Genomic DNA, 24,167 nt, shown 5'->3' with positions numbered 1-24,167 from the left:
CCTATATATCATACTCACACACATAGCTTATGGGAAATTTATACAATATTTCAAACCTTTAAATATCCATACATTATCCATACATTAAAAATATTTTTATAATTTTATATGTATGGATAGTTTGACTGAACGTATGTCTGCGTACTATATATATTTGCAATACCTTAAGAGGCCAGAAGAGGACACCAGATCCCCTGGAACTAGAGTTATAGGCAGTTGTGAGCCAACATATGAGTTCTAGGAATCAAACACAAAGCCTCCGGAAGAGCAGTCAAGGCTCTTCACCACCCCTTGTCCTGTAAGAGCACCTATATTTTGGCTGAGACCTAGTGTATGAAGTTAGGTGTATAGTGTCTCACTTGGGCATCATGTCAGCATCAAAAACTCTTGGTATTTTAGAACACTCCAGATTTACAGATGAAGGATGCTCCATTTATATTTATGCTATTTTCAGATGGGTTAGAAATGCCACAGACCTACATTGTTTAATCACTAAAAGGGCACAATAAATATCATATGATTCATACAAGAAGAGAACTATCATTACTGGTTGTATATATTAATTGGAGAAACCTAAACTTGGGCCTGCCTTTACTTCCTTTTCTCGTTGCTATGACAGGAACTTGACAAGAAACAAATTAAGAGAGGAAGGATTTATTTTTGGCTTCCAGTTGGAGGGACAGACAGTCCACAATGGTAAGGAAGGCATGGGAGCTGGAGTGTGAAACAGCTCATGACATTACACTCGCTGTCAGTAAGCAGAGAGACATCAATTGAGCCATCGTTTTTATTCTATTTACATATTTATTTAGACAGGGTCTCGTTATGTAGTTCTAGCTGTCCTGGAACTCACTTTGTAGACCAGGCCAGCCTCAAACTCACAGTAATCTGCCTGCCTCTGCCTCCTCAGTGCTGGGATTAAAGGTCTGCACCATCATGTTTGCCCCACTCTCTCCTTTTTATTCACTCTGAATGGTGATGCTCACATTTGGATTGAGTCTTTCTACAGAATTAACAATCATGAAACTCCCTTGCACACATACCCAGAGGCTTGTTTCCTATATGAGTCTAGATCTTGTCAAGTTAACAGTCAATATTAGACACCACAGTGGCTTACGATAAACCTCTTTTAGAAGGGCTATATGCAAAGGCAGGCGGTTAGGAGGATATGAGCACCAGAGTGTATCTACTGTACTTCAGTTAAAAAAAAAAAAAAAAGAACCTACTGACACATCTATTTTTGTTTTGTAGAGAAATAAATGGTTTATTTATAACTTTCCTATTTCAGTTAGAGATGAAAATTTGTCAACAAAGAAGTCAGAGGATTTTCATCTCCTTTAAAATTGAGCCACTGATATCTTGCAACAACAGGACTTTATTATCTGTACATGTAGGTAGCAAAATTATTTCAAAAAGTCAATATCAACAGTGATCTGGGATATATTGTAAGGATAAGTGTTATATTTAAATCAAAGAATAACTAATAAGAGACAGACTATGGGCTATGAGATAGTGAGACTCAAGTTAAAGTGCTTGCTGGGCAAACATGAAACCCTGCGTTCAGATCCCTAGAACCCATGCAATGCCGGATGATACAGTATTTGTCTGTCAGTCCAGCCTCAGAAAGTAGAGACAGATCACTGAAGCAAGCTAGCTAACAAAACTAGCAGAACTGGCAAGCTCTGCTTCAGGTTTGACAGAGATTCTGCCTCAGAGAATAAGGTGGGAGGGAACTGAAAAAGACCTTTGACAACTGAAAGGAAAAGTATTGGCTCAGGACAGGGCAGGCAATCAGAGCCAAAGACAGATGATGGAGGACAAGGGAGAAGGGGATGGGAACAAGGGAGAGGGAGGAGGGGTATTTGTTCTAGAGGACAAAGAACTGCCTCTGGATAGAGAGGAGACAGACATGGCACATAGGAAAATGATGGACTAAAAAGTTAAAAGGAGAAATCCCTTATTAGGATGAGGTATTTAATTTTAATTGGACATGTTACTTAGGTGAGCCTAAGGGGGCTTTTGATTGCTAGACTTCAATACTTTCATAGCTGAACCTTGGAAGTTAGCCTCATGAGGAGGAAGTGACCAAATAAGTGAATAGACCTTGGTGGCTACCTTTAGGAATTTAATCTAATAGTTTTTAGCAAGGCTGAAGGAATGGGGGAAAGCCTGCCAGAGAGAGTGTCACGATCAAGCTGCCCAGAGTCCCTCAACAATCAACCTGGAGTATACACACATACATGCACATGTACACACATGCATAGACAACACACCCAGACATACATACACATAGAAAAAGAAAAATCCAGATTTACACAAAAACAATTTTATAAAATTCATTCCCTAGAATATTACTTCCTACTGGATTTCTGATAATTCATTTATTTAAACTAAAAAACTCAACAACAGGAATGGTGATTTTGTGACTTACAGGCAGAAACACATGCTGAGATAAAACTGCCTGAGTGGATTAACAGCTAAGTTTCACTTCAGGCCTCCTTTAAGATGCAGAAAACAAAAGGCTCTCCTTCTCATCGGGCCACCACTTTATTACAGAACTGTAAACCAAACCTTTCTTTTTCTCCTCTGTCTCCCTCCTACCTCTTCATTTTTCAACTACTAAAATATAGTCTTTTGTTGTTTTTAAAAGCCAGTCCCTGACTTACTGGCACCTTCCTGTTCTATAGGCAGGTGCAGCCGGCAAATGGCGGGAAGTCCATGCATGGGAAAGTGGCGGCTAAGTGAGAGAGACAACACAAAGCAGCCACTTTCTCTTTTATTCTGACTATCTGTTACTCCAGTTCAACATTCTCATACATACAGGCAAAACACCAATGCACATTAAAAACAAATTTAAAAAGGGAAATAATCCAAAATGACAGAGTACAGATTAAGTCACTTGACTAGGGTAGGTCTCATGAGTTTTGTCAAAATCAGATTTCAGCTCAAATTCTTTGTGGCTGGTCTGTAAATAAGGGTGCCTATTTCATTATGAAAGGGGACTACAGCCTCTAGTGGCACTCAGGAGAACAAGACAGTCTAGGCAACAACATGATCTGCAATTGCCAGAAGGAGTGACCTAAATCAATCCCTCAGCCTGATGTGTTCCCTCATGCCTTGTTAGAATCTTTGCATGCTTTTTCAACGCGCATTCTTCACTTGTGAACAAATAAAAGAGAAAAGGCCTGCCTTTTTTTCTTGCTTGCTTGCTTTCTTGCTTGCTTGCTTTCTTGCTTGCTTTCTCTCTTTTTATTTAAAAAACAGGGTCTTGTGTAGCACAGGCTGGTCTCAATCTCGGCATATAGCTATGGCTAGTCTGTTTCCACTTTCCAAGGGGTAGGATTATAGGCATGGGGCACCAGACCCAGAAAATAACCATGTCTTGAAGAAGAGTTCTTCCCAGTTTCTCGTCATTACCTAAGGTCAGTGATCCCTGCTAGAAAGTCATTGGGAAAATGAATGAAAAAACACCATATTCTTTCATTAGCAGCTCAGGGTTTCTGTGTTTCACACTCTCTGCATGCTAGGCTGTACCCCCGAGGTACACAGCAGCTTCCCCACACTTCTTACACATATACTCTAGGTGTGTGTTCTCATAGCCTGCAACTGCCACAGAGCCCCCGGGCCATATAGACCCAGGCTTCCCTAAAGCCTCTTCCAGTCAGTTCCACAGGGAGAACCATAGAACCAAACAGTGGAAAGGGAAACCATATCTGATTATAATAGTGTAGGTTGATCAAGTCTAACATACTTAGTCTATTTTTTTTTTAAAAAAAAATCAGAAAGTGAGTGAACATGAAAGGGTGAGCTGTAATGGTTATGCTAAACTTTTCCATTAGTGCAGTCAGGTTTTCATAAGAGAAAGACTACAGGCAGAATAAACTTACTCAAAGATTACTCACCTCCCCATATCTGCCCACAGAGCTGCAATTATTCATTAAAACATTAAAAGAGTTATGACTATTATTTAGGTAATGCTACTAGGTCAAAGTAAGTAAAAGTCAACATAATATCCAGTCACAAAGTAAGTTACAATTCCATAATTTTACTCAAGTAGGACCGTAGAAAGCCAAGGCATATACTAGTTAGTCCACTAAACAAATGTCAAAGTTAAAAGAGGCTGAAAGCACTGTGTTACCTGTGCCCTCGAATGTCAGACTGGTCACACACGCCCCCAAGTGCAATCCTGTGGAACTCCCGACCCAGAGTCTTGGCCACCGATCTCCCCACACTTGTTTTGCCTACTCCAGGTGGGCCAACAAAACAGAGGATTGGGCCCTTCAAGTTATTTTTCAGCTGTCTCACAGCCAAGTATTCCAAAACCCTCCTCTTCAGTTTTTCCATGGCATAATGGTCATTGTCCAGAAGAATCCGGGCTGCCCGAATGTCCAGGCGATCTGTCAAACAAGCCAATAGAAGTTATTTTAGCACTTGGAACTTGTAAGTAACAACAGATTTGGATCACTCTATGTCTTCAAATGTATTATATTAACTAGGGACTTGGGTTTTTTGTTTGTTTTTCTTTTGTCAACTTGGCACAAGCTGAAGTCATCTAAGAGGAGGAACCCCTCAACTGAGATAATGCTTTCATAAAACTGGGCCATAGGCATGTCTGCGCTGCATGTTCTTGATTGATGTGGGAGACCCCGCTCCATCTCTCCTCAGCCAGTGGTCCTGAGTGCTATAAGAAAGCAGGCTAAGCAAGCTATAAGGAGCAAGTCAGTAGTAGCACTCGTCCATGGCCTCTGCATCAATTCCTGACTTCCCTGGACTAACAGCTATAAAACAAATAAGCCCTTCCCTCCCCAAGCTGCGTTCAGTCATGAGCAATAGAAAAATAGCTAACACAGAATCCTCCATTTTGTTTGATTGTTCTATTTAAGATTTAGTGTCTCCAGAGACATCCACCCGTTAAAATCCCATGCTCAAATCACATCACTTGCAATGACTTTTTACATAAACATTATTTCTCTGGGGGATATAGTTTCTATATATTTTATTGTGCTGGAAGGTTTTCTTTGAAAAAGAAAGGGGGGGGGTGGGCAATCAAGATGGCTCAGGGGATAAAAGCACTTGCTGCAACAAACCTGACAACCCAGAATCCACATAAATGTGAAAGGAGGGAACCAACTCCACATAGTCATCTACTGACATCATCCCCCTCCCAGTAATGACAAAATTTGAAAGATTTAAAGAATATTTGTCTTATTTAGTAGTAGTATTAGCTATGCTCTACCCCTAAATCTTGACACTAATGAAATAGAAGAAAGCAGATACCTATGAGCTCATTCTCATAACAGTTAGGATGTATGTATTGTCTCAGGTGATGTGAGTGTGAGATTACACATGTATTTTTCAAAATGAGATTTTATGGAGTCTTCTGTAAAGCACATTTCTTTTGTTCTCTCATTTAATCTGTTAAGGAATTTTCAATAGGAAATATACATCTCAGCAACACTTTGTGGGTACTTTATAGTTTATTATTCAATTATCCACACCCACTTAACCAATTTCCTATACTGAACTGCACTAAAAAACACTTTAAAAGGTTCAAATGTAATAACCACATGGGGTGTTTTACTGAGACTACATAGATAATAATATAACATATGCAAATCAATAATGTAATATATTACATTAGCTGAATGAAAGTCATCTCAATAAATGCAGAAAAGCACTGGACAAAATTCATTTTCTTTGCATGATAAAAGTCAGCAAACACTGTGGTGGATGCTAATGACCAAGAAAGCAGGAGGCCAGAACTGACCCGGGTAAGGTACCCAGCCAAAGATGAGCAGCCCCACAGCACATGAGCAAAGAAGGGAAGCAGGGAGGAGGCTGGAGCTGACCCAGGATAAGGTGCCCAGCCTACTGAGAGGGAGCATAATTTTTCCTTGGGGTTGTGGCCACTGGTATGTTGCTCATGCTTCAGTGAATGGGCCCACACCTAAGTGCACAGTAACAGCACTAAGCAGATTCACTGGGTTACACACTAATCTAAAAGTATAGGTCTGGCATAAGAACGGAATAGTACAGAGTGCAGTACTAACCCATACATATGGGTCAACTAACTTACAATGAGGCCTTCAAGACTGCACTCTAGGGAGAGGATAGTCTCTTGAACAAATACTGTGGGGAAAACTGGATAGTGCATGCACCTGAATGAAAACCCTAGAGCTGTTCTTGGCAATGATAATTCTGAAATGACATCAGGAGTAAGTCATCAAAATCAAAATCAAGAGCTGGGTATGGTGTGCACGCCTGCAATTCCAGGATGCATGCTGGGGAAGGAGCACTGTCATGAATCTGAGGCCAGGTACAGCTTATGCATCATGACCCTGCTAAAACAAAGCAAACAAAAATCATCCTAGTCCTATCAGAATGGCTACTTAAAACAAAGCAAAGGAAGACAATAACCACCAAATTATAGCCAGACTTGTGGCACAAACCTGTAATCCTAGTATCACCCAATACAGGTGGAAGGCACGGAGATCTTCCTTAGCTATACAGTGAGTTCTAGGCCTATGTGAGACCCCCATCTCCAACAAATGATAAAACACATTATAACAAGTGATAGTGAAAATATGGAGAGACAGGAGCCCTCATATACTATTACAGGAATATGAATTGGTAATTTCAGAATTAAAACGGTACAAAGGTTTCTCAGCAATTAAAAATAAACCTACCATATGACTGAGCATTCCCCATTTCTGGGTATATGCTCAAATGATTGAAATCAGGACCTTGGAGAGTACCTACATGCTAACACAAGATGAAATGTGCTGTTATTCATAATATCCAAGAAATGGAAGCTCTTCAAATATCCACTGAGATGAAATGAAGAAACGTGTTATATTCATGTAACTACTATAAGTTAGCCTTTAAAAAAGCAATACAACAAAAGAAAACAAAGCCAAGGAAATCTCATGACTTTCAACACAGAGTGCATTCTAAGAGAAATGAGCCACAACAGACAGACTGCATGCTTTCACTTATTGCATGGAATTTACAACTCTCAGAAGCAGACAGAGTACAATGGTTGCCTGGGACTGGGGGAGAAAGGGTATGGGAGGGTGATGGTAAAATGCTCTTGATGTTCAGTTAGACAAGTGTGAGTTCTGGAGATCTACTATGTGGTACAGTGTTTCTAAGCAAACAATAATGTTTTGTATTCTTAAAGTTTGCTAAGAAGAAGAATCAGGTGGATCTCTGTAAACTTGAGGCCATACTGGTCTACAGAGTGAATTCCAGGACAGCCAGAGCTACATATTGAGATCCTGTCTCAAAAGCCAAAACAAACCAACCGAAAATTTGTTAAGAAGGGGGCTAGGAAGATGACTCCATAGTTAAGAGCACTGGCTGCTTTTCCAGATGACCCAGGCTCAAAGCCAGCACCCACAGGGCTTTTCACAACCGTAATTCTAGTCTCAGAGTATCTGTCAAAGCTCTTTTGGCTTCCTTGGTTACTGCACACGTGTGATGCATAGACATACATGAAGGCAAACATCTATACACATAAAACACTTTTAAATGTGGCTAAAAGCATTTGTTGCATGGTTTGACCACCTCTCCCTCTCCAGCTCAGACTCTGTCTCTGTCATACACACGAATTAGAAGAAAACAGTGAACGGGACCTGACTTTGGGGGACAATGGGTATAATTACAGTGCAGGTGATACTGATGACGTCATGAATGCTATTCTGAATTTCATAAAGACATAATCATGTGTGCAACTGCCACTACATCTCAGAAAAGTGGTTTAAAATACTTAAAATAATTTATTGTTGTCTGGTTTTTGAGCTAGTTTCCTGACGTAGAGTGTAGGAATGCAGGCATGTACTGCCATGTCCTGAGGGAATGTGCACAATGAAATCTGCATGAGCTTTCCCGTGACTGTGACTGAGAAGCAGATGGCACTGTGAGCTCACCAGTTGTACTTTTGTTCCAAGGAAGCTCCACCATAAGTTCCAAATAATTTCTAGTCAGAGCATATTCAGGCATTGACTGAGGCATTTTTTTGAGTCTGTGGGGAAAAAAAATACGTACCCAATAGGTTCAAGAGCACAGTAATTCCACAATAACAGAAATAACAAGCATGTCTCCTTACCACGCATACTTTTCAAACCTAAATAAAGGCTTTAAAGAGCTGGCTGACAAGTTGTTTTTCCTTTTATGTACAGAAAGTAGGTGCTATAGTAAACTCAGAGGTTATCCTGAATGTGCAATCCAACCATTTCCTTTACTTTTCTTGTATAAGGAAAAACTGAATGTCCCCGCTCCCTTAGAGTTAACTTATTGATCCACTGCAGTACTGGGGACAGAACCTGAGGCCTTGTACGTGACAGGCAGAAATGCTACAGTTGAGCTCCAGCCACAGCTGTCCTCTGGGATTTATAATCTAATGAGAAGCGAAAACAACAGAGGTGGGATATACCTCAGTAGTAGAGCACACGCTTAATGGCCACGAGGCCCAGGGTTAACCCTGAGAACAACAAAGTCAGCACAGAGCTTGACCTGTGCACAACACTGTAACTAAAGCAAGAAATTTGGACAACTTTTTTAGACACTGAAAAGACAGCTTCAATAATTAGATGTGAGAGCAGAATGCAAGTAGAACACACACATCACCCCTCAGTCTTTGAGGAAAAGATTAGGAAGAGTGGTGTTAATTCAGAAGTATTATGGATGTCTTCATAGGTGAGCATGGTGGTATATGCCTATAGTCTATTCATTTGAGAGGGTGAGGCAGGAAGATTTAAGTTCAAAGCCAAAGCCAGCCTGACCTACACAGAGAGATCTTTTCCAAAAAAGCTAAGGAAAAAAAAATGTTCAAGACTCAGGCTATGCAAAGCAATGGAGAAAGAGGGAGAACATTCCACTGCTCTGAGAATTAAGGAGGGTGGGGCTGGAGGGACGGCTCAGTATCTAAGTGCACTGGCTGCCTTCCAGAGGACCAGGGGGTTTGATTTTCAGCACCCACATAGTGGCTCACAACCATTTTTAACACCAATTCAAGGGATCCAATGCTTTCCTTCTGACTGCCTCAGAAATACCCATACAAATAAAAACTAAGTAAAATTTTAAAAGGAAAAGGATTAGGAAGGATAAGAAAGACAAAAGTTGGCAATGAAGTAACGTGCATAGGTGGCCTAAGAACTGATCACGAAATAAGAAAGGAGAAAGAATAAACAATAACTCAGCCTCTAGTCTGTGACTCAAGGTAGCATAATCAAGTTTCCATAAGCAATGATTTTTAACATTTAACAAGCAATGAGAAGATTAATGAACCTTTACCTTTTTATCTCCTTGACACAGACTTTATGAGCCTGTTCTGGCATACTAGATGTTCTTATTTTTTTCTCCAGCATAACAATGTCATCATTATCTTCTTCCTCCTCCTCATCTTCTAAAGTTCCTGGGATGTGTGGAATCCTCCTGATGGGGCGTATTGCTATAACCTAAGTAGAAAATATATGCCAAAACAAAGTGGAGCTGAGGCAGGAGGCCTAAGAATTGAAGGGCAGCCTAGCAACAAAGTGAACCCAGTCTCAAAAATAAAACAAAATAAAACAAAAAAACTAAAAAATAAAACAAACAAGAAAGGAAAGAAAAGAGAAGTAATGAAGGAGAGGATAAGGGAGTGGGAGAGAAAAAATGAGGGAGAGTAGGGTGGGGAAGGAAAGCAGTATTAGGCTAAGGTAAGGCAAGGGTGGGTGCTCTATAAACACCTATGGCTACAGTCTATGTCTTTGGGAAATCAGATTCAGAACTACTAGGAGGCAGAGGTACACATTCATACCACAGGAGTTAAAGCAGACCAGCACACAGTGGACAAGCTGTACACACCACAAACAAAAGTGACTACAAGTGCTGGGCAGTGGTGGCACACGCCTTTAACGCACGCCTTTAATCCCAGCACTTGGGAGGCAGAGGCGGGCGGATTTCTGAGTTTGAGGCCAGCCTGGTCTACAAAGTGAGTTCCAGGACAGTCAGGGCTATACACCCTGTCTTGAAAAACAAACAAACAAAAAAACCAACAAAACAACAACAACAACAACAAAAAGTGATTACAAGTATCACAAGGAAGTACAGCTGTCCTGTGCACTTTTCTGCATTTTCTCACATGCATTTCCACTGACACTCAGTAGCTACCATTGCTGCTCTCATATTCAAATGTCTCTTAGCATTTCCACCCCTTCCACACTAACTTCAACTTCCTGTGTCTCTGAACTGTCCTGGGTGAGTGGCATCTTGCTTACTTGACTCCTATGATGCTCTGCTTCTCCAGCAAAGGGCTATTAACTCCACCCCTGCTCCCTCACCAGTTACAGTGCTTCAGTGAACTTCTGGCTTCTACTTCGGCTTGCTAAAATTGTTCTTTTTCCAATCCAAACCCTTCTCTATGCCAATTCAAACAGACTTTCCCTCCCTCAAATGGTTTTTATTTATATTTTCTTTTCCCATGATCTTGCTATCATATTTTAAAAGTATGGTATATTCTTTGAATTTTCAACTCATTAGTATCATGAACTAACTCCAACTTTTACTAGAGGAAAATAATATATAATCATTTTGGGAAAGTTGGTAAGAACTGAGCTGAGATTTATATGTTAAAAGTAAGTCCAGGCAATTAAAGGAACTGCCCCAGACACATCAAAAGCATTTGAGATCTTCTCAAAAGCAATGAACTTTGTCTTCTTTCCTTTCAAATTCTTCCAGTTTATTTTTTGTTTGCTTGTTTATTTGTGAGCTAGGTTCCTGCTATGCAGGTCGGGCTGGCTCCCATCTCCTACACTCAAGGGATTAGCTTACTTCTGTCTCCTCAGTAGCTAGAAATACAGACGAACACCTGGCTTTCAAGTGTTTCTTTCCTCAAAAGAGCTAAATCTCATATTACAAAAAAAGACATGTAATAAAAGAATAAGCTGGGTATGGTGACACATGCCTATAGTATTGTCACTCTTGAGTCTAGAACAAGTGAACAGTTGCCTTGAGTTCAAGTCCAGCCTGGAAGATAAAGGAAGACCCTGCCAAGAAAGAAAAGAAGAGGACTTACCCTCTTGTCGTCGTCTTGCTTAGGTTTGCGAGTCTTCTGAAGTAACTTCAGACCTTCAATCTGTCTAACAAGCAGAGGTATGGTCATCTTGAACCGATCCTCCAGGCTCACAGCATCTAAGATCTAGGAAGCATGAGTCGATGAATAGCACCCTTTCCAGAAGCGCCTGCTCTAACTACAAGCAGGCAGACTAGGGCCTTAAATTACAAGAAAGGCAACACTATAATCCTCATGGCTCTGGCCCTGCTGTGGCCCTATCAGTGTGGTGTGGCAGGGCTGGGAAGTTGTCACTAAGCTGCTGAGGTAGAGCTGTCTAAGGAGAAGCTCTGAGGCACTCTGTGTTGTCTTGGGCCTCACTTCTATTCCAGCTTGAACCTCTTACGTCCCAGCTACTTCACACACTTGGTATACTTTGGCCACACTGTTGCCTGGATCAGCCACAGCCTTGTCTATTTTCAGTGTATATTCCTCTAAACTAAAAAAAAAAAAAAAAAATTCAAAAATTCTGTTTAATGATCATGATAGGAATAATGCTATGTCATGGCCAACACTACCAAATTATCTATGCTATTAGCAAAGAGGAAATGGGCAAAAATTTTATAAGACACAAACAAAAATATTGATTTTTATTTTAAAATGAAGTCATATACCCCACAATCAAGAACCAAACATATAGCTGGTAGCACAGGCCTGCAATCCCAGCTACTTGGTGGACTAATGGATAGAGATCTCAAGTTCAAGGCCTATCTGGACTAGAGTGACTTCAAGGGCCTAAGCAACTTAATAAGACACTATCTTATAACACAAAGTAGAAAAATAGGGCTGGGCATATAGGAGGGCAGTAGAGTGCTCGGCTAGTGTGTGAGACCCTGGGCTCAATCCTAGTACTAAATGACAGGTAAGCCTTCCCTGAGGTTCCGGAAGGGCACATACCTGGAGCTTCTCTTTGTTGCTTGTTCGAATAATTGAAGTTAGAATGTCTGGTAGAGCTTCCCTTGGAAGATTATCTAAAAGACGTCTCAATTTAGCAACTGCAGGGACGGACATATCCAACATTTCAACCAACTAATTGAGAAAAAAAGAGTCTAATGAAATGGGGCAGTGGCATGTGTGAACTAAAATAATCAGATTTTCATACAGGTTTAATGTTTGGGTCTGCATCTTTTGTTTTGAAAGATCACCAATCCATACACAGTGGGCATTTAACAGGCAACAGAGAAGTCAGAGGGTCCACAAGATAGCTCAGCAAGTATAGGCTCCACTCCCAAGACTTGAGCATGTGGCAGAAGGAGAGAACTGGCTCCTGATCCCACACAAAGGCTCACACAGTGATAGTTATCTGGGAGGCATACACAAAACAAAACTTCCATGCTAGAAATTACAACAGATTAAGCTGAAGATAAGCTTCCAGCAACTGTCAGCTATTAGGACAAGTGACAGAGATTTCCCTTTTCTTGTGGACACACAGTAGGTAGGCCTGTTCTTTCTCACCTCCTCTGAATACAGGGACAGCTGCAGTCTTGCACTGATCTTTGAAATATTCCTTCTGTACAGAAATGCTAAGTCAATTAAAGAGTGGCCAGATTTCTGTTTTCTGCCTCAGCATAAGGAAGAAAACTTGAGATTAATTCCAGTCTAGCTTGGTCCTTAAGTGACACTGAAAGTGACATGTTTAGTCACGACGCCTTAGCAAAAAATTAACCTTTGTTATATGAATTCTCTTTTCAGGCTACTCATTAAAACCTGGTTCAAGCTATCTAATTTACAAATGATATATCAAGTCTCCATGTATCCAACTCTAAAAGGATTTCATAGGCCAGTATCAATTAAACAGCTCTGAAAACACTAATGAAGGGAACTACCCATTACTTTTCAAGAATCAGGGGAATTAAAGTATAACTGCATGAAGATAATGTTAGGTGGGAAAAATACATAAAAACAAACAAAACAGCCATTAAAAACCAAAAATTCAAAGAATCAGTCTCAAAACAAAAATTACATCCATTCCCCTAGCCCTGTGACTGGAAACTATTTGCCACTCATGCAGGAGCTGCCACAGGGTGGGATTCGGGCTGGTAGGAGAGCAGGTCTGTAGGGCAGTTTCAACACAGATGATGAGCAGTGGTAGCACATGACTGAGCCGGCCAGGGAAGGAGGAGTAACCCCACACAGCAGCTGGAAAGCACACAGAGCCTACCACTCAGAGAAGAAGGAAGGGCAAGAGGTAAAAATCACAAGAAATAACAAATGTGGGGCTTTTTAAAAAAATTTTTTTTGGTTATTCAGTATGGCTAGAACTATTGATTTCTATGTAGTAACTAGAGCTGAAGTAAGACAGGCCTAAGACAAGGCTTGCAAAGAGCCTTTACGGTACTAGGAAATCTGAACTTTATGCTCAAGAGAACCCTCCCTAGCCTTGGGCCTACAATTAAGATACACTGCCTATTCCAGTTCACATACCAGAAGTTCTCTGTTCCAGTACATTCTCCCTTCAGCCCTGACGTTACAGCTCTAAGTGGAAATTATGTTTCTATTACTGTTTAGCACATCAAGAGTGAGTATTACTTAGAATGACCATCAGTTGCAGACGCCACAGGCTGTGCACATCAGCTCCGCACTTCAGCCATCAGTGGTATCCAAAATCAAGACCTTAGATACCAGCTAGTCCTCATAAATTCAGTCAGGGTGGTAGATTACAGCAGCCAAGAAGCAGAAGACTACGTTTAATGATACAATTTTGCATTTTATTATGGTTTTTGAGTAAAACAAGGACGAGAGAGGCCGTGTTTTATGTAGAGCTGATAAAATCCTGACACCTAGAAGTAAGGAGTGCATTGCTTCATGCACAGCCACAGCATGCTTTCTACCAGCATGCTAGCAGGCCAGAGGTGCAACCATACTGAAAACTGGTCCACTGTGGCTTCATCCTTACAGTCTCTAACCTGTGCTGTGTGACCTGGACCTGAAACACTATAACTTCTTTACTCTGACTAGTAATTTAGTAACAAGTCTATTGTACTTTCATTTTAGCACTAATCACTTGTATTTAACAACTACCAAGTTGGGAGGCACTGGAATTATAAAGAAACTGTAATCGTATCTTTTGGAACACCTTTAGAAAGAGTTGGCCAATATACCCAGGATGATTTAAGCTAACTGGACCATGCTATAAAATACCACAAAATCGTTTCAGTATATGCATCTCTACAGCCCTACAGCTTCATTACCCAACAGAGTTATCTGACCTCAAGACAGGAAAGAACCAGCAGGAGAAGGTTTTAAGGGAAAGCAGAACCACCCACCTGCACTGCGTATCTGTAGAATTGCTCTGACAGCTCTCCCAGCTCCTCCCTGGTTTTGCAGATATTGGGAAATTCCTCAAGTCGGTCCAGCTGCTCCACTTCAGCCACGGGATATGGCTTCTCTTTTAAGACCTGCACAATCTGGAACCGGCACAGGCCTGTGATCAATAAAGTGTAGTGTGGTTTGGGCCAATTACTGCCCACAACCTGAACTGCCAGGGCAGCCGTTCCAATTCTGAAAAATACACAAAATATTGGCATTACACTTAACATGGCAGAACAGATATTCCCTTCAAAAGGTGCTGGTTTGGCCAGGTGTGGTGGCTGCATACAAAAAGTAGAACTGCCCGAGTGAGTTTAGAAGTTTGCTTGGTTAGATGCAGCAAAGCTAGATGGACCGAGCCATCTATGCTCTTTGACACTGGACATGGAACTAGAAATGTTGGTGTTTGACTTGCTGGATTTTGGTATAGTATTTTCTCACTATGGCCTAATTTCTCCCTATTGGAAGGGTGATATGTATCCTCTGCCATTGTATGTTAGAACTATGTAATTAGCTTTTTGATTTTGCAAGGCATTACAGTTAAGGGATTGCCTTGAGTCTCAGAAGAAATTTTAGAGTTTAGACTTTAAAACAGTGTTTTGAGACTGTCCAAGAGTATACAGGAACTTACGAAGTTGGACCGAATGAGTTGTGCACTATGATTCAGCCATGAGACTATAGGTGCTGTGGAGTAGACTTCGTTTGTTTGAATGATGTCCCCCATTTAAATACTTTGTTCCCTTTGGTGACGCTGTTTGGAAAGTCTTCAGAGGAAGTGAGTCACTGGAGGGGGCTTGAAGTTTCAAGGCCTCCCGCCATCCCCAGTGTGCTCTTGCTGTTTCCTTGTGGTTTGAGATGTGAGCACTCAGGTACTCTGGCCACCATGCCTGGTGCTTGCTGCTATGCTTCTCACCATGGCAGTGATGACTCTTTTCCCTTTCAAACTGTAAGCCCAGATAAACCCTTCTATAAATTCCCTTGGTCGTAGTGTTTGAATACGGCAATAGGAAAGTAACTAAGATACTGCTTACCTCCAGGCTTTATATGAGAAAGTAAGCAAGCACAGGGACTAGTCACTGAGTCTCACTTCCTACCACAGTGTATACACTGTCTTTACATGGTTTGTCATGTGATGGCTAATCTAAATGTCACCTTGATGGCACTCTGGGCACGCCTCTGAGAGATAACTCTGATTCAGTTAACTGAGGAGGTTAGGCCTGCCCACTGTGAGTGGCACCACATTCCCTGATCTAAGAAACTGCTTTGTATAAGTAAGAGACAATGAGCTGAGCACAAGCATGCTTTGCTGTTGGTGTCTGGACTTGAGATGTGATGTGACTAGCTACTGCACACTCCTGCTGCTCTGACTTCTCACCTAAAATGTGAGCCATATAAGTCCTGGCCTCCTGAAGTTGCTTTTGGCAGAGTACTTTTATCACAGCTCAAGAAAAGTATCTACAAAACTCATCCTTCTAAATAGTCTTATCCTTTTACTAGAATATGTGCCTTCTAAGATATGACCAAAAGTTCGACTTTGCATCTACAACTTCAGGTCCAGAGTTACGCCTCTGGGTGAGCGGTGCCTTTCCCTTTAGGCAGCAGCCCTGCAATAAATGCATTTCTCAGTACTCTGATTTTGTTAAAGGTCAAAGAAAATTTGAAGCCCCCAGTTGTAATGTACCGTCTGACTCTGTAAAACATTATAGAATGTTTCTCCACATAAGGTCTGACTAGGGGGGCTTTGGTTTGTATGATCTGGAAACTGCCTTGGACAATCCAGGTGCTCCAAAAGAATGAGAACCGTCTCTTCAGTGGAAAGAAAAGCTAAATGGAACACTCAAGAAAGGCAGTTTTCTAAGGGGGAGGGCAGGATGGAATTATCTAAACTTTGCCCTAGTGCCCTTTGTTGTCACTGCTGTTTCCATTCTACTTAAAAGCCCTCTAGTCATATTAATATTCACAGCCCTCCAAGTCTTTTCTGTAATGATGCTAGCTTTGTTTTGCCCAAACTGGGGAAATGTTAGGCTCTCCACTCCTCTCTTCTATCCCCGCCTATGAAATCTACCCTTAAAACTACCTATTCAGAGCAAATACCACCATGAGGGGTAGGTGTAGAATGCTTTGTCATTATAAAAAGCTTCCTTGAATATTATTTTGCTATATTTCCCATTACCCATAAGAAGGTGCTAATATTTCCTTGTGACAATTGAGTAACTGAGATTCAAAACTGGGGAAACAACATGGCTATCCATAGTTACAAAGAGGTCTGTTAGCAATGGACTTCTTTTTTTTTTTTTTTGGTTTTTCAAGACAGGGTTTCTCTGTATAGTCTTGGCTGTCCTGGAACTCACTTTGTAGACCAGGCTGGCCTCGAACTCAGAAATCTGCCTGTCTCTGCCTCCCAAGTTCTGGGATTAAAGGCGTGCGCCACCACAGCCCGGCAGCAACGGACTTCTTGACAGAGGTCTTAGGACACACCACAATGGATGATATGAATTTGCACTATCAAGTAAATAAAGACTTTGGAAGATCTAAGTAGATTCTTCATTACATACCTGCAAATATAAAATATTAAATCCAAAAATGTTATCATTATCTGACAGTATTTCTTAAAAGCCCAAGAATATTGATAGGTGCAAGAAGGAGTAATGCATGGGTAAAAATGGATCCTTCCAGCTATGAAACTGTGTGTCTGTTAAAGTAAGTATACTAGGATATATAAATGCCAAAAAACTAACTTAGGGTCTCATAGATGGGTAAGAAAGTCAACAAATTAAACAGGAGTTGGGGACTAGCATTCTGAGGAAAGGAATCCATGGGCCCTGAACAATGTTAGGTAGGGCCCAGTGAGATGACAAAGCCTGTAGACATGTGTTAAATTCCAGGGACCTACATGGTGGAATGTGAGAAATGACTTTCTCAAGCTGTCTGACCTCCACATGTGCTACATGGAGCACAAGTAGACTCACACCGCAGACTCAAAGTAATAAAAGCTTTTAAAATGAGAGGTTGAAGAATGACTGACACTGTGAACAGTGTTAAATGATTGCCTGTTTTCATTAATGAAACAGCAAGTCACACAGGAGCCACTAATTATACAATTCAGTTAAGCAAAGAAATACAGGCAGTCCTTACTTAGGTGGCATGAAAGCCAAGTTCCATATTCCTTTGGAAGACTCCAATCTAGCAACATGCCTGTATACTAAGCATGAAGAAGGGGCTGTCCTATACAGAAAAGCCAACAAACAGGTGGCAGGGAACACAGGAGAGCAAACTTGTTCTGCTAGACCTTGGGTACTGGGGCTGATCACAAGGAGGCTGTAAAAGAAATTAGGCACAAACTGTGCCCTCTATTCATCTCTGGAAGTTACTAACATCCAGAAAAGGAGGGAACTGGAAAGGAAAGACCTGTGTATAGAAACAGGTGAACGCTAGATAGCTCAATGTTCATACTTTTAAAGGACAGAGCATTTGAAAGCCATAACAGAGAAAAGATTTCAGAATCTACGCTGAGCAATAGAGTATGATCTTTCTATACAAAGACTTCTCAAGTAACAAACAACATTTCTAGTATGGCTATACAGGGCCTGGTGAATGCTCACAGTGCTCAAACCCTGAAGACTTTTGAAAGTAACTCTCTCGTGTAAACGATTGCACTGGGATGTAGCTCAGTGGTAGCGTGCTCTGCTTAGCATGTTGAGACCCTAGATTTAATTCCCCAGCCATGTAAACAAGCCAACAGCACTGCCAGTTAACTCTGAATTACCTAAAACAAAAAGACCATTTGAACATTAATATGAACATTACCATATCACTTGAATTATTGGTTACTTTCAGGCAAGGAAGATTTAGTTACTGTTATTTGCAGATATTTATGTGAAAACAATTAGTAACTCTCAAAAATCTTGCCACAGCTGGGCAATGGTGGTGCATGCCAGCATTTGGGAGGCAGAGGCAGGCAGATTTCTGAGTTTGAGGCCAGCTTGGTCTACAGAGTGAGTTCCAGGACAGCCAGGGCTATACAGAGAAACCCTATCTTGAAAAACCCAAAAAACAAAAACAAAAAACAAAACAAAACAAAAAAAAACCTTGCCAGAATAATATAGAAAATTACTAACTCAAACCTAAAATATGACCAACTTTACTTTTTAGAAGATTTTCCTTTTAAATTTACATGTATATAACTCTGTGTGTGTGTGTGTGTGTGTGTGTGTGTGTGGTGGTGGTGGTGGTGGTAGGGGAATGTATGTGTACATCTCAAGTATATGCCAGTGCTTGTAGAGGCCAACCAGATCTCCTCAAACTGGAGTTCTGAGCAGTTGTGAACCACCCAATCTGGCCCTGGATAAGAATTGGTAAGCCACCGATCATTAAGAAACTGTTCTACAGCCTGATCTTATGGAACATTTTTTCAATTGAGGTTCCTCCCCGCCCCTACCCTGTCCTCTCTCAGATAACTCTAGCTTGTAGCAGGTTGGCCTACCGGGACATAACAGGACAACTGACCCCTTGCCAACCTGACAAACATGTCACTTTACTTTCCCTTTCTTGTGCAGCCCCAAGATTGCATATTAACCTTAACATCACAATACAAAACACTTTACAAACTTTAAAAGTCCATCGTCTTTACAAGTCAAACACGTTAAAATTCAGTTTAAGCTTTTTTTAAAACCTAAAATCTCATTTTACATTTCAACCTGTTAAGTGTGGGCTCCTATAAAACTAAATATAAGTTAAGTACTTTCTTACTTCATGAGGGAAGAACCAGGGCACAGTTGTAATTGAACAGAGCAAAAGCAAATTCCAAAGGTCTAACTAGCACAATGTCCAGTTATCTGGGATTCCCTCATGATCTTCCAGGCTCCTCTAAGGAGCTAGGGCCATTTCTCCAGCACCACCCTCTGAAGCACACACAGACAGTTTTGTTTGTCTGTCTGTTTGTTTGTTTGTTTTAATGTTCCTGTTGGCTCCACTCCACTGCTGCTTCAGTTTTGGGTGGTCACCCCATGGTATGCTTTGTTATACAACCCAGGACCACTAGTAGAGGGGTGGCACCACCCACAATGGACTGGGCCATTCCCCATCAATCACTAAATAAAATGCCCTACATTTTATGAATTATCTTATGAAGACATTTTCTCAATTGAGGTTCCCACCTTTCAGATGACTCCAGCTGTGTCAAGTTGACATAAAACTAGCTGGCACAACATCTAAATGTCTGATCAGGTTTGTTTAATCTACCAGTTCAAGAATTAACAGGAAAGAATAAATTCAAGCTTGCCTACTGCCTGATTTTATAAAAACATATTTTCAATTGAGTTTCCCTCCTCAGATGACTTTATGTTGTGTCAAGGTGACATAAAACTATCCAGCACACATTAGAAACATACCAAGGTAGCCCTGATAACACAGGTGTGTAACACTGACTTCTTGGAGGGCTAAGCAAGAGGATCACTGGTGCAGTACTTGAGTGAGCTACAGAAGAGTTCAGAGCCAGCACAGAGTACTTACTGAGACTCAGTATCAAAATAAAAAATACAAATAAGAGCTGAGGCTATAGCTTAATGGTAGAGTACCTACCATAGGTTCAATCTCTAATGCCCGCCCCCCCAAGAAATAAAACAAGCAAAAAATTTAATCCCGAGAATTTCTGCCTCAACTAAGTGGTTGTAAAATAATATGGGAGAAATAAACAGAGGTTTAAGGAATGAGGTAATATGTTAGGAGACTAGTACTAAATATAATTTGCTACAATAAAATAGGGAAACTTTAGTGTCCAATCCTATTTAGGCAACAGCCAAGAATAGTTCAAATAGGGGTCAATTTTTTTCAGGATGATACAATGTAAACTATTATTGAGTTGTTGTGCGTTTGTTTCATGTTTTACTGTTTATTTTGTTTTTAAAGAGCGATCAGCCTCCTTTGGAAACATGAAGAAAAGCTACAAGTTGTCTAATGTAGTCAATCACACTTATGAAATTCATTCAGAGACAGGAACCCTTCATTTGAAAATAAGGAGGGGGAGGAGGCTGTCCAACCTGGAGAAACATCATCAGTATCAATATATAGAGCAAGAACTTGAGAGAAGAGCTTAAAGATAACATCTGCTAAGACACACTATAGACTAGTACTGTCCAATAAAAATACAAGCTATACTCGTGATTTTAGTATCCACAGGTGATTTTAGGTGAAGTGGTCAGCATTGCAACATTTATTCTATGTAACATTAATCAAGATTTTCACACGGGCAGTGGTGGCTCATGCCTTTAATTCCAGCACTTGGGAGACAGAGGCAGGCAGATTTCTGAGTCTACAGAGTGAGTTCCAGGACAGCCTGGGCTACACAGAGAAACCCTGTCTCGAAAAACCAAAATAAATAAATAAATAAATAAATAAGATTTTCACATTTTCTCAAAATATAGTGTGCACTGTACATTTATGGCACATTTAGGGTGACCAACTGCCTTGAACTGCCTAGAATTGACAGTCTTTCTGGGCACGTATGCACTCCAATGTTAAAACTCATATTAGAGCATGCACACTTCAAGTGCTCTATACCCACAATCACTGTGCAGTCCAGGGAAGCATGGCTATCCATAAAGCATGGTGCAAAGCAGTCTGCACAGATGGACCTTCACGACACACCTAAGAGACATGGGAAGTCACAGGGGAAGAGTCAGACACAGGTGAAATTTACCACCCAAGTCAACGAACCAGAGCCGGGACACAGGGCTATCCAGTGACATTCCCCGGGCCTATGATAAAAATGCCAGGAAGGAGCAAAGGTGAGCCTAGAGGCTGGGAAGGCTGTAGTGGGAGACCCCAAGGAAAATCCTAACAAGAATGGCCCTTCATGAAGGGGAGGCCGTTGGGGAATAGAGAAAATGGGTAACAAAGTGTAAAACAAAGCACCCAAAAGTTAACTGCGTAGTTTAGGCATGAGCAGGAAAAAAAGAAAGAAAGAAAGAAAGAAAGAAAGAAAGAAAGAAAGAAAGAAAGAAACCTCTAGATTTATAATGTTTCAGATGGAGAACATGACCGGAGGTTGACTGAAAGGAAAGGGGACAGGGTGAAAGGTGGTATGGGGGAGGGGCCCGGGCGCTGGGCGGTGAAGAAGGCTCCGTAGGACACTAATTCACATCAGATAAGCACCAGCAACAGGCAGCAAATGAACTGCACAGAGTTTCCACCCGTGTATGGCATTGCTCCGTGACTGATCGGGCTCACTAACGGTCACTGGTGAAAAGCGTCCCTCCCACTTTTCACGCTGGGGAGACTTGAGCCACAACTCCGCTCACAGGCTGCCGGGGCGCGAGTGCCGGGCGGGCCTACCTGTGCAGTGGTGGCAGGTCCTGCGTGTCGCTGGCCGGGTCGGGTGTGTTGGGGATGACTCCTAGGATGGTGCTCTGCAACGACGTGCCCTTGAGCAAGCGGCTCCGCACCAGCTGCAAGTTGCGGGCCGTGTCCACACTTGTGCGCATAGTGGAGCCGGGCAGCAACACACTCTCGTGGGTCAACAGCAGCGGAAGGCGGCTGGGGATCTGGATGGGGCTCACGGAGGACATGGCCACGGCCGTCAACACCAAAGGTGTCAGGAGGACTCCCAAGTACGAACTCTACACTTCCTCCGCCGAGCTCACCGCAGCCGTCACTCGACGGCCCGCCCCCAGGCCTGAGTGCGGCCGCTTCCGGCACCGCCCCTTCCCCAGGCGCCCGTCCCCAGGCCTGAGTGCCGCCGCTTCCGGCCCCGCCCCTTCTCCAGGCTCCCAGGCTTCAGCCGGGACGCTTCGGACTCGTCCCCAGGCCATGTGCTGCTGTTTCCGGGCCCGCCCACAACCCTTCCGGAGGCCGCAGCGGCTAAGCCTTCCGGTCTGTCCCCCACCCACCCCCCATGCTGAAGAGTAGCGGCTTCTGGCTCCGCCCCTAGACCCAACCCCCTCAATTTCTGGCTGCATCCCCAGGCTGGTCCCTACATCAAACACCTCAGCTCCCCGCTAGCCCAGAGATACCCAATTTCTGTCCTTCGCTCAGCCCTTCTCTCTGAACCAGTGATGCCAGACGACAAGCAACCTGGTGCACAGACAGCATGAACAGTGCCTGCATTTAAATTCGAAAGGAATGTTGAGAAGGACGGTGTGCACTAGACATTTTTAAACCTTTTCATTGAATAGATTTTATATTTTAACAAGTATCCTATACCTCTCACTCGGTTTTCCCTATTATGTTGCATAACCAAGGTTCACATAACCCAGGACATTAGTATTACCATTACCTAATCCATAGACCTTCCCCCAAGCTGGTGGGTTTTACTATCGTCCTTAATTTTTCACTTTGTCTATCTCCTGGATCTCTTAAGTCTGTGATATTGCTTCCATCTTTGCTTTATTTTATTAGTATGTTAAACAGATACTTTTTAAAAAGGGGCATTCTATTATTTGTAGAAGGTCACAATTTGGATGATAGATTCTAGGTTGTGGTGTGAGTCACAGAGATCTAGAGGGAGGATGAACTGGTAGGTGATGATCTTGGTTGTGACACACTCATCATTCCTCTTGGGTATGCATTGTGTAGATATCTTGAGATAGACTCTGGGAGTAATATAAAGAAAAAATATATACAAGAGCTTACCTTTTTATTAAGAGTCTTATCTGGAGAGTAGAGGACTTATACTCTGAGATTCCTGGTGTCTTTTTAAAAATGGTACTTGGAATTGGACCAAGGGCTCTGAACATGGTAGGTATTTTATGAGGAAACTATGACCATCTTAAAAACCTTGGGGCATATTTTTGTAAAAAAACTTTATTTATTTTTATCATGCATACATATCCTAAAAGCAACAAGTGTTTTGTTTGCATACTAATGTCTGGACTTATTTTTGTTTAATAAATTAATTGTATTGATTTTATTTTCTTGGTCTCCTAGAACAGGGTCTTAACTGAGTCACACACATGGCCAAAGAAAAAGAGTCACTCCAGGATGAAATATGGCCTTGCAGGCAGCCAAGAGGTCTAGCCTCTGGTAGACTGAACCCCAAACAGCTGTGAAGAACCATGTAATTGTCACACAAAAGTTGTTTTTAGAGTAAAACAGGAACTTCATACCAAAACCCGGGTCTAATCTGTGTGTTTCTTGAAGGAGCACCAAAACCTTGCAACTTCAATTCTTACTGTCCACTGTTTGCTGTACCCGACTATGCAAGCTGTTTCACATTTGTCAGGGCCTTCTTGTGACTAAACTCACTGTTTTCTATAGTGATTTTTTTGTAATGTCTAAGTACTTCCAGAAAATAATTACTTCATTCTGATGTTTACCCTAGATACAATGACTCTACTAATTGTCCCACTCCAGGGCTTGCTATGCAAGATTGATTTCCAACTTGAAATCTTCCTATCTCAGCCAGGAGTGCTGGCATTAGAGATATGTTCCATCATGTCTACCTTAGACTTTGACAAATACAAATTCATATTGCACTATAAAGGTAGGGTGTGATACAGTGTAGTGGTTTGAATGAAAAAAATGTCCCCCTTAGTATCAGCTGTTTAAATACTTAGTCCCCCAGTGAATGGCACTGTTTAGGGGAGCCTTGGAAGAAGTGTGTCACTGGAAACAGTCTCTGAGACTTTAAAGATCAGAGACATCCCCAGGTCACTTTTTTTTGCCTGTATTTCTGGTTCAGGATGTGAGCTCTCAGCTTCCTTTTCTGCCACTATGCTTTGCTCTACCTACCATCATGGGCTCTAATGTTCTGGAAACTGAAACCTAAATA

The 24,167-nt window shown here is 41.7% G+C and overlaps 1 protein-coding gene across 1 annotated transcript in view; it reads right to left on the bottom strand.

Annotated features, from left to right (window-relative positions):
* Positions 1-22,101, bottom strand: part of Lonp2 (lon peptidase 2, peroxisomal) — a 78,025-nt gene extending 55,924 nt beyond the window's left edge. The window contains exons 1-7 of the mRNA XM_021169891.2: positions 21,734-22,101; positions 14,359-14,593; positions 11,990-12,121; positions 11,057-11,179; positions 9,295-9,458; positions 7,929-8,023; positions 4,139-4,397 (exon numbers count right to left, since the gene is read on the bottom strand). Of these exons, the coding sequence (XP_021025550.1) occupies positions 4,139-4,397; positions 7,929-8,023; positions 9,295-9,458; positions 11,057-11,179; positions 11,990-12,121; positions 14,359-14,593; positions 21,734-21,966 (1,241 nt within the window). The 5' untranslated portion in view covers positions 21,967-22,101. The remainder of the gene's footprint in view (positions 1-4,138; positions 4,398-7,928; positions 8,024-9,294; positions 9,459-11,056; positions 11,180-11,989; positions 12,122-14,358; positions 14,594-21,733) is intronic.
* Positions 22,102-24,167: the final 2,066 nt, after the last annotated feature.

This window comes from Mus caroli, chromosome 8, assembly GCF_900094665.2.
Source record: "Mus caroli chromosome 8, CAROLI_EIJ_v1.1, whole genome shotgun sequence".
Lineage (NCBI taxonomy): Eukaryota > Metazoa > Chordata > Mammalia > Rodentia > Muridae > Mus > Mus caroli.
Note: the sequence above shows the minus strand (reverse complement) of the source record. Positions and strands in the feature narration are given on the sequence as shown.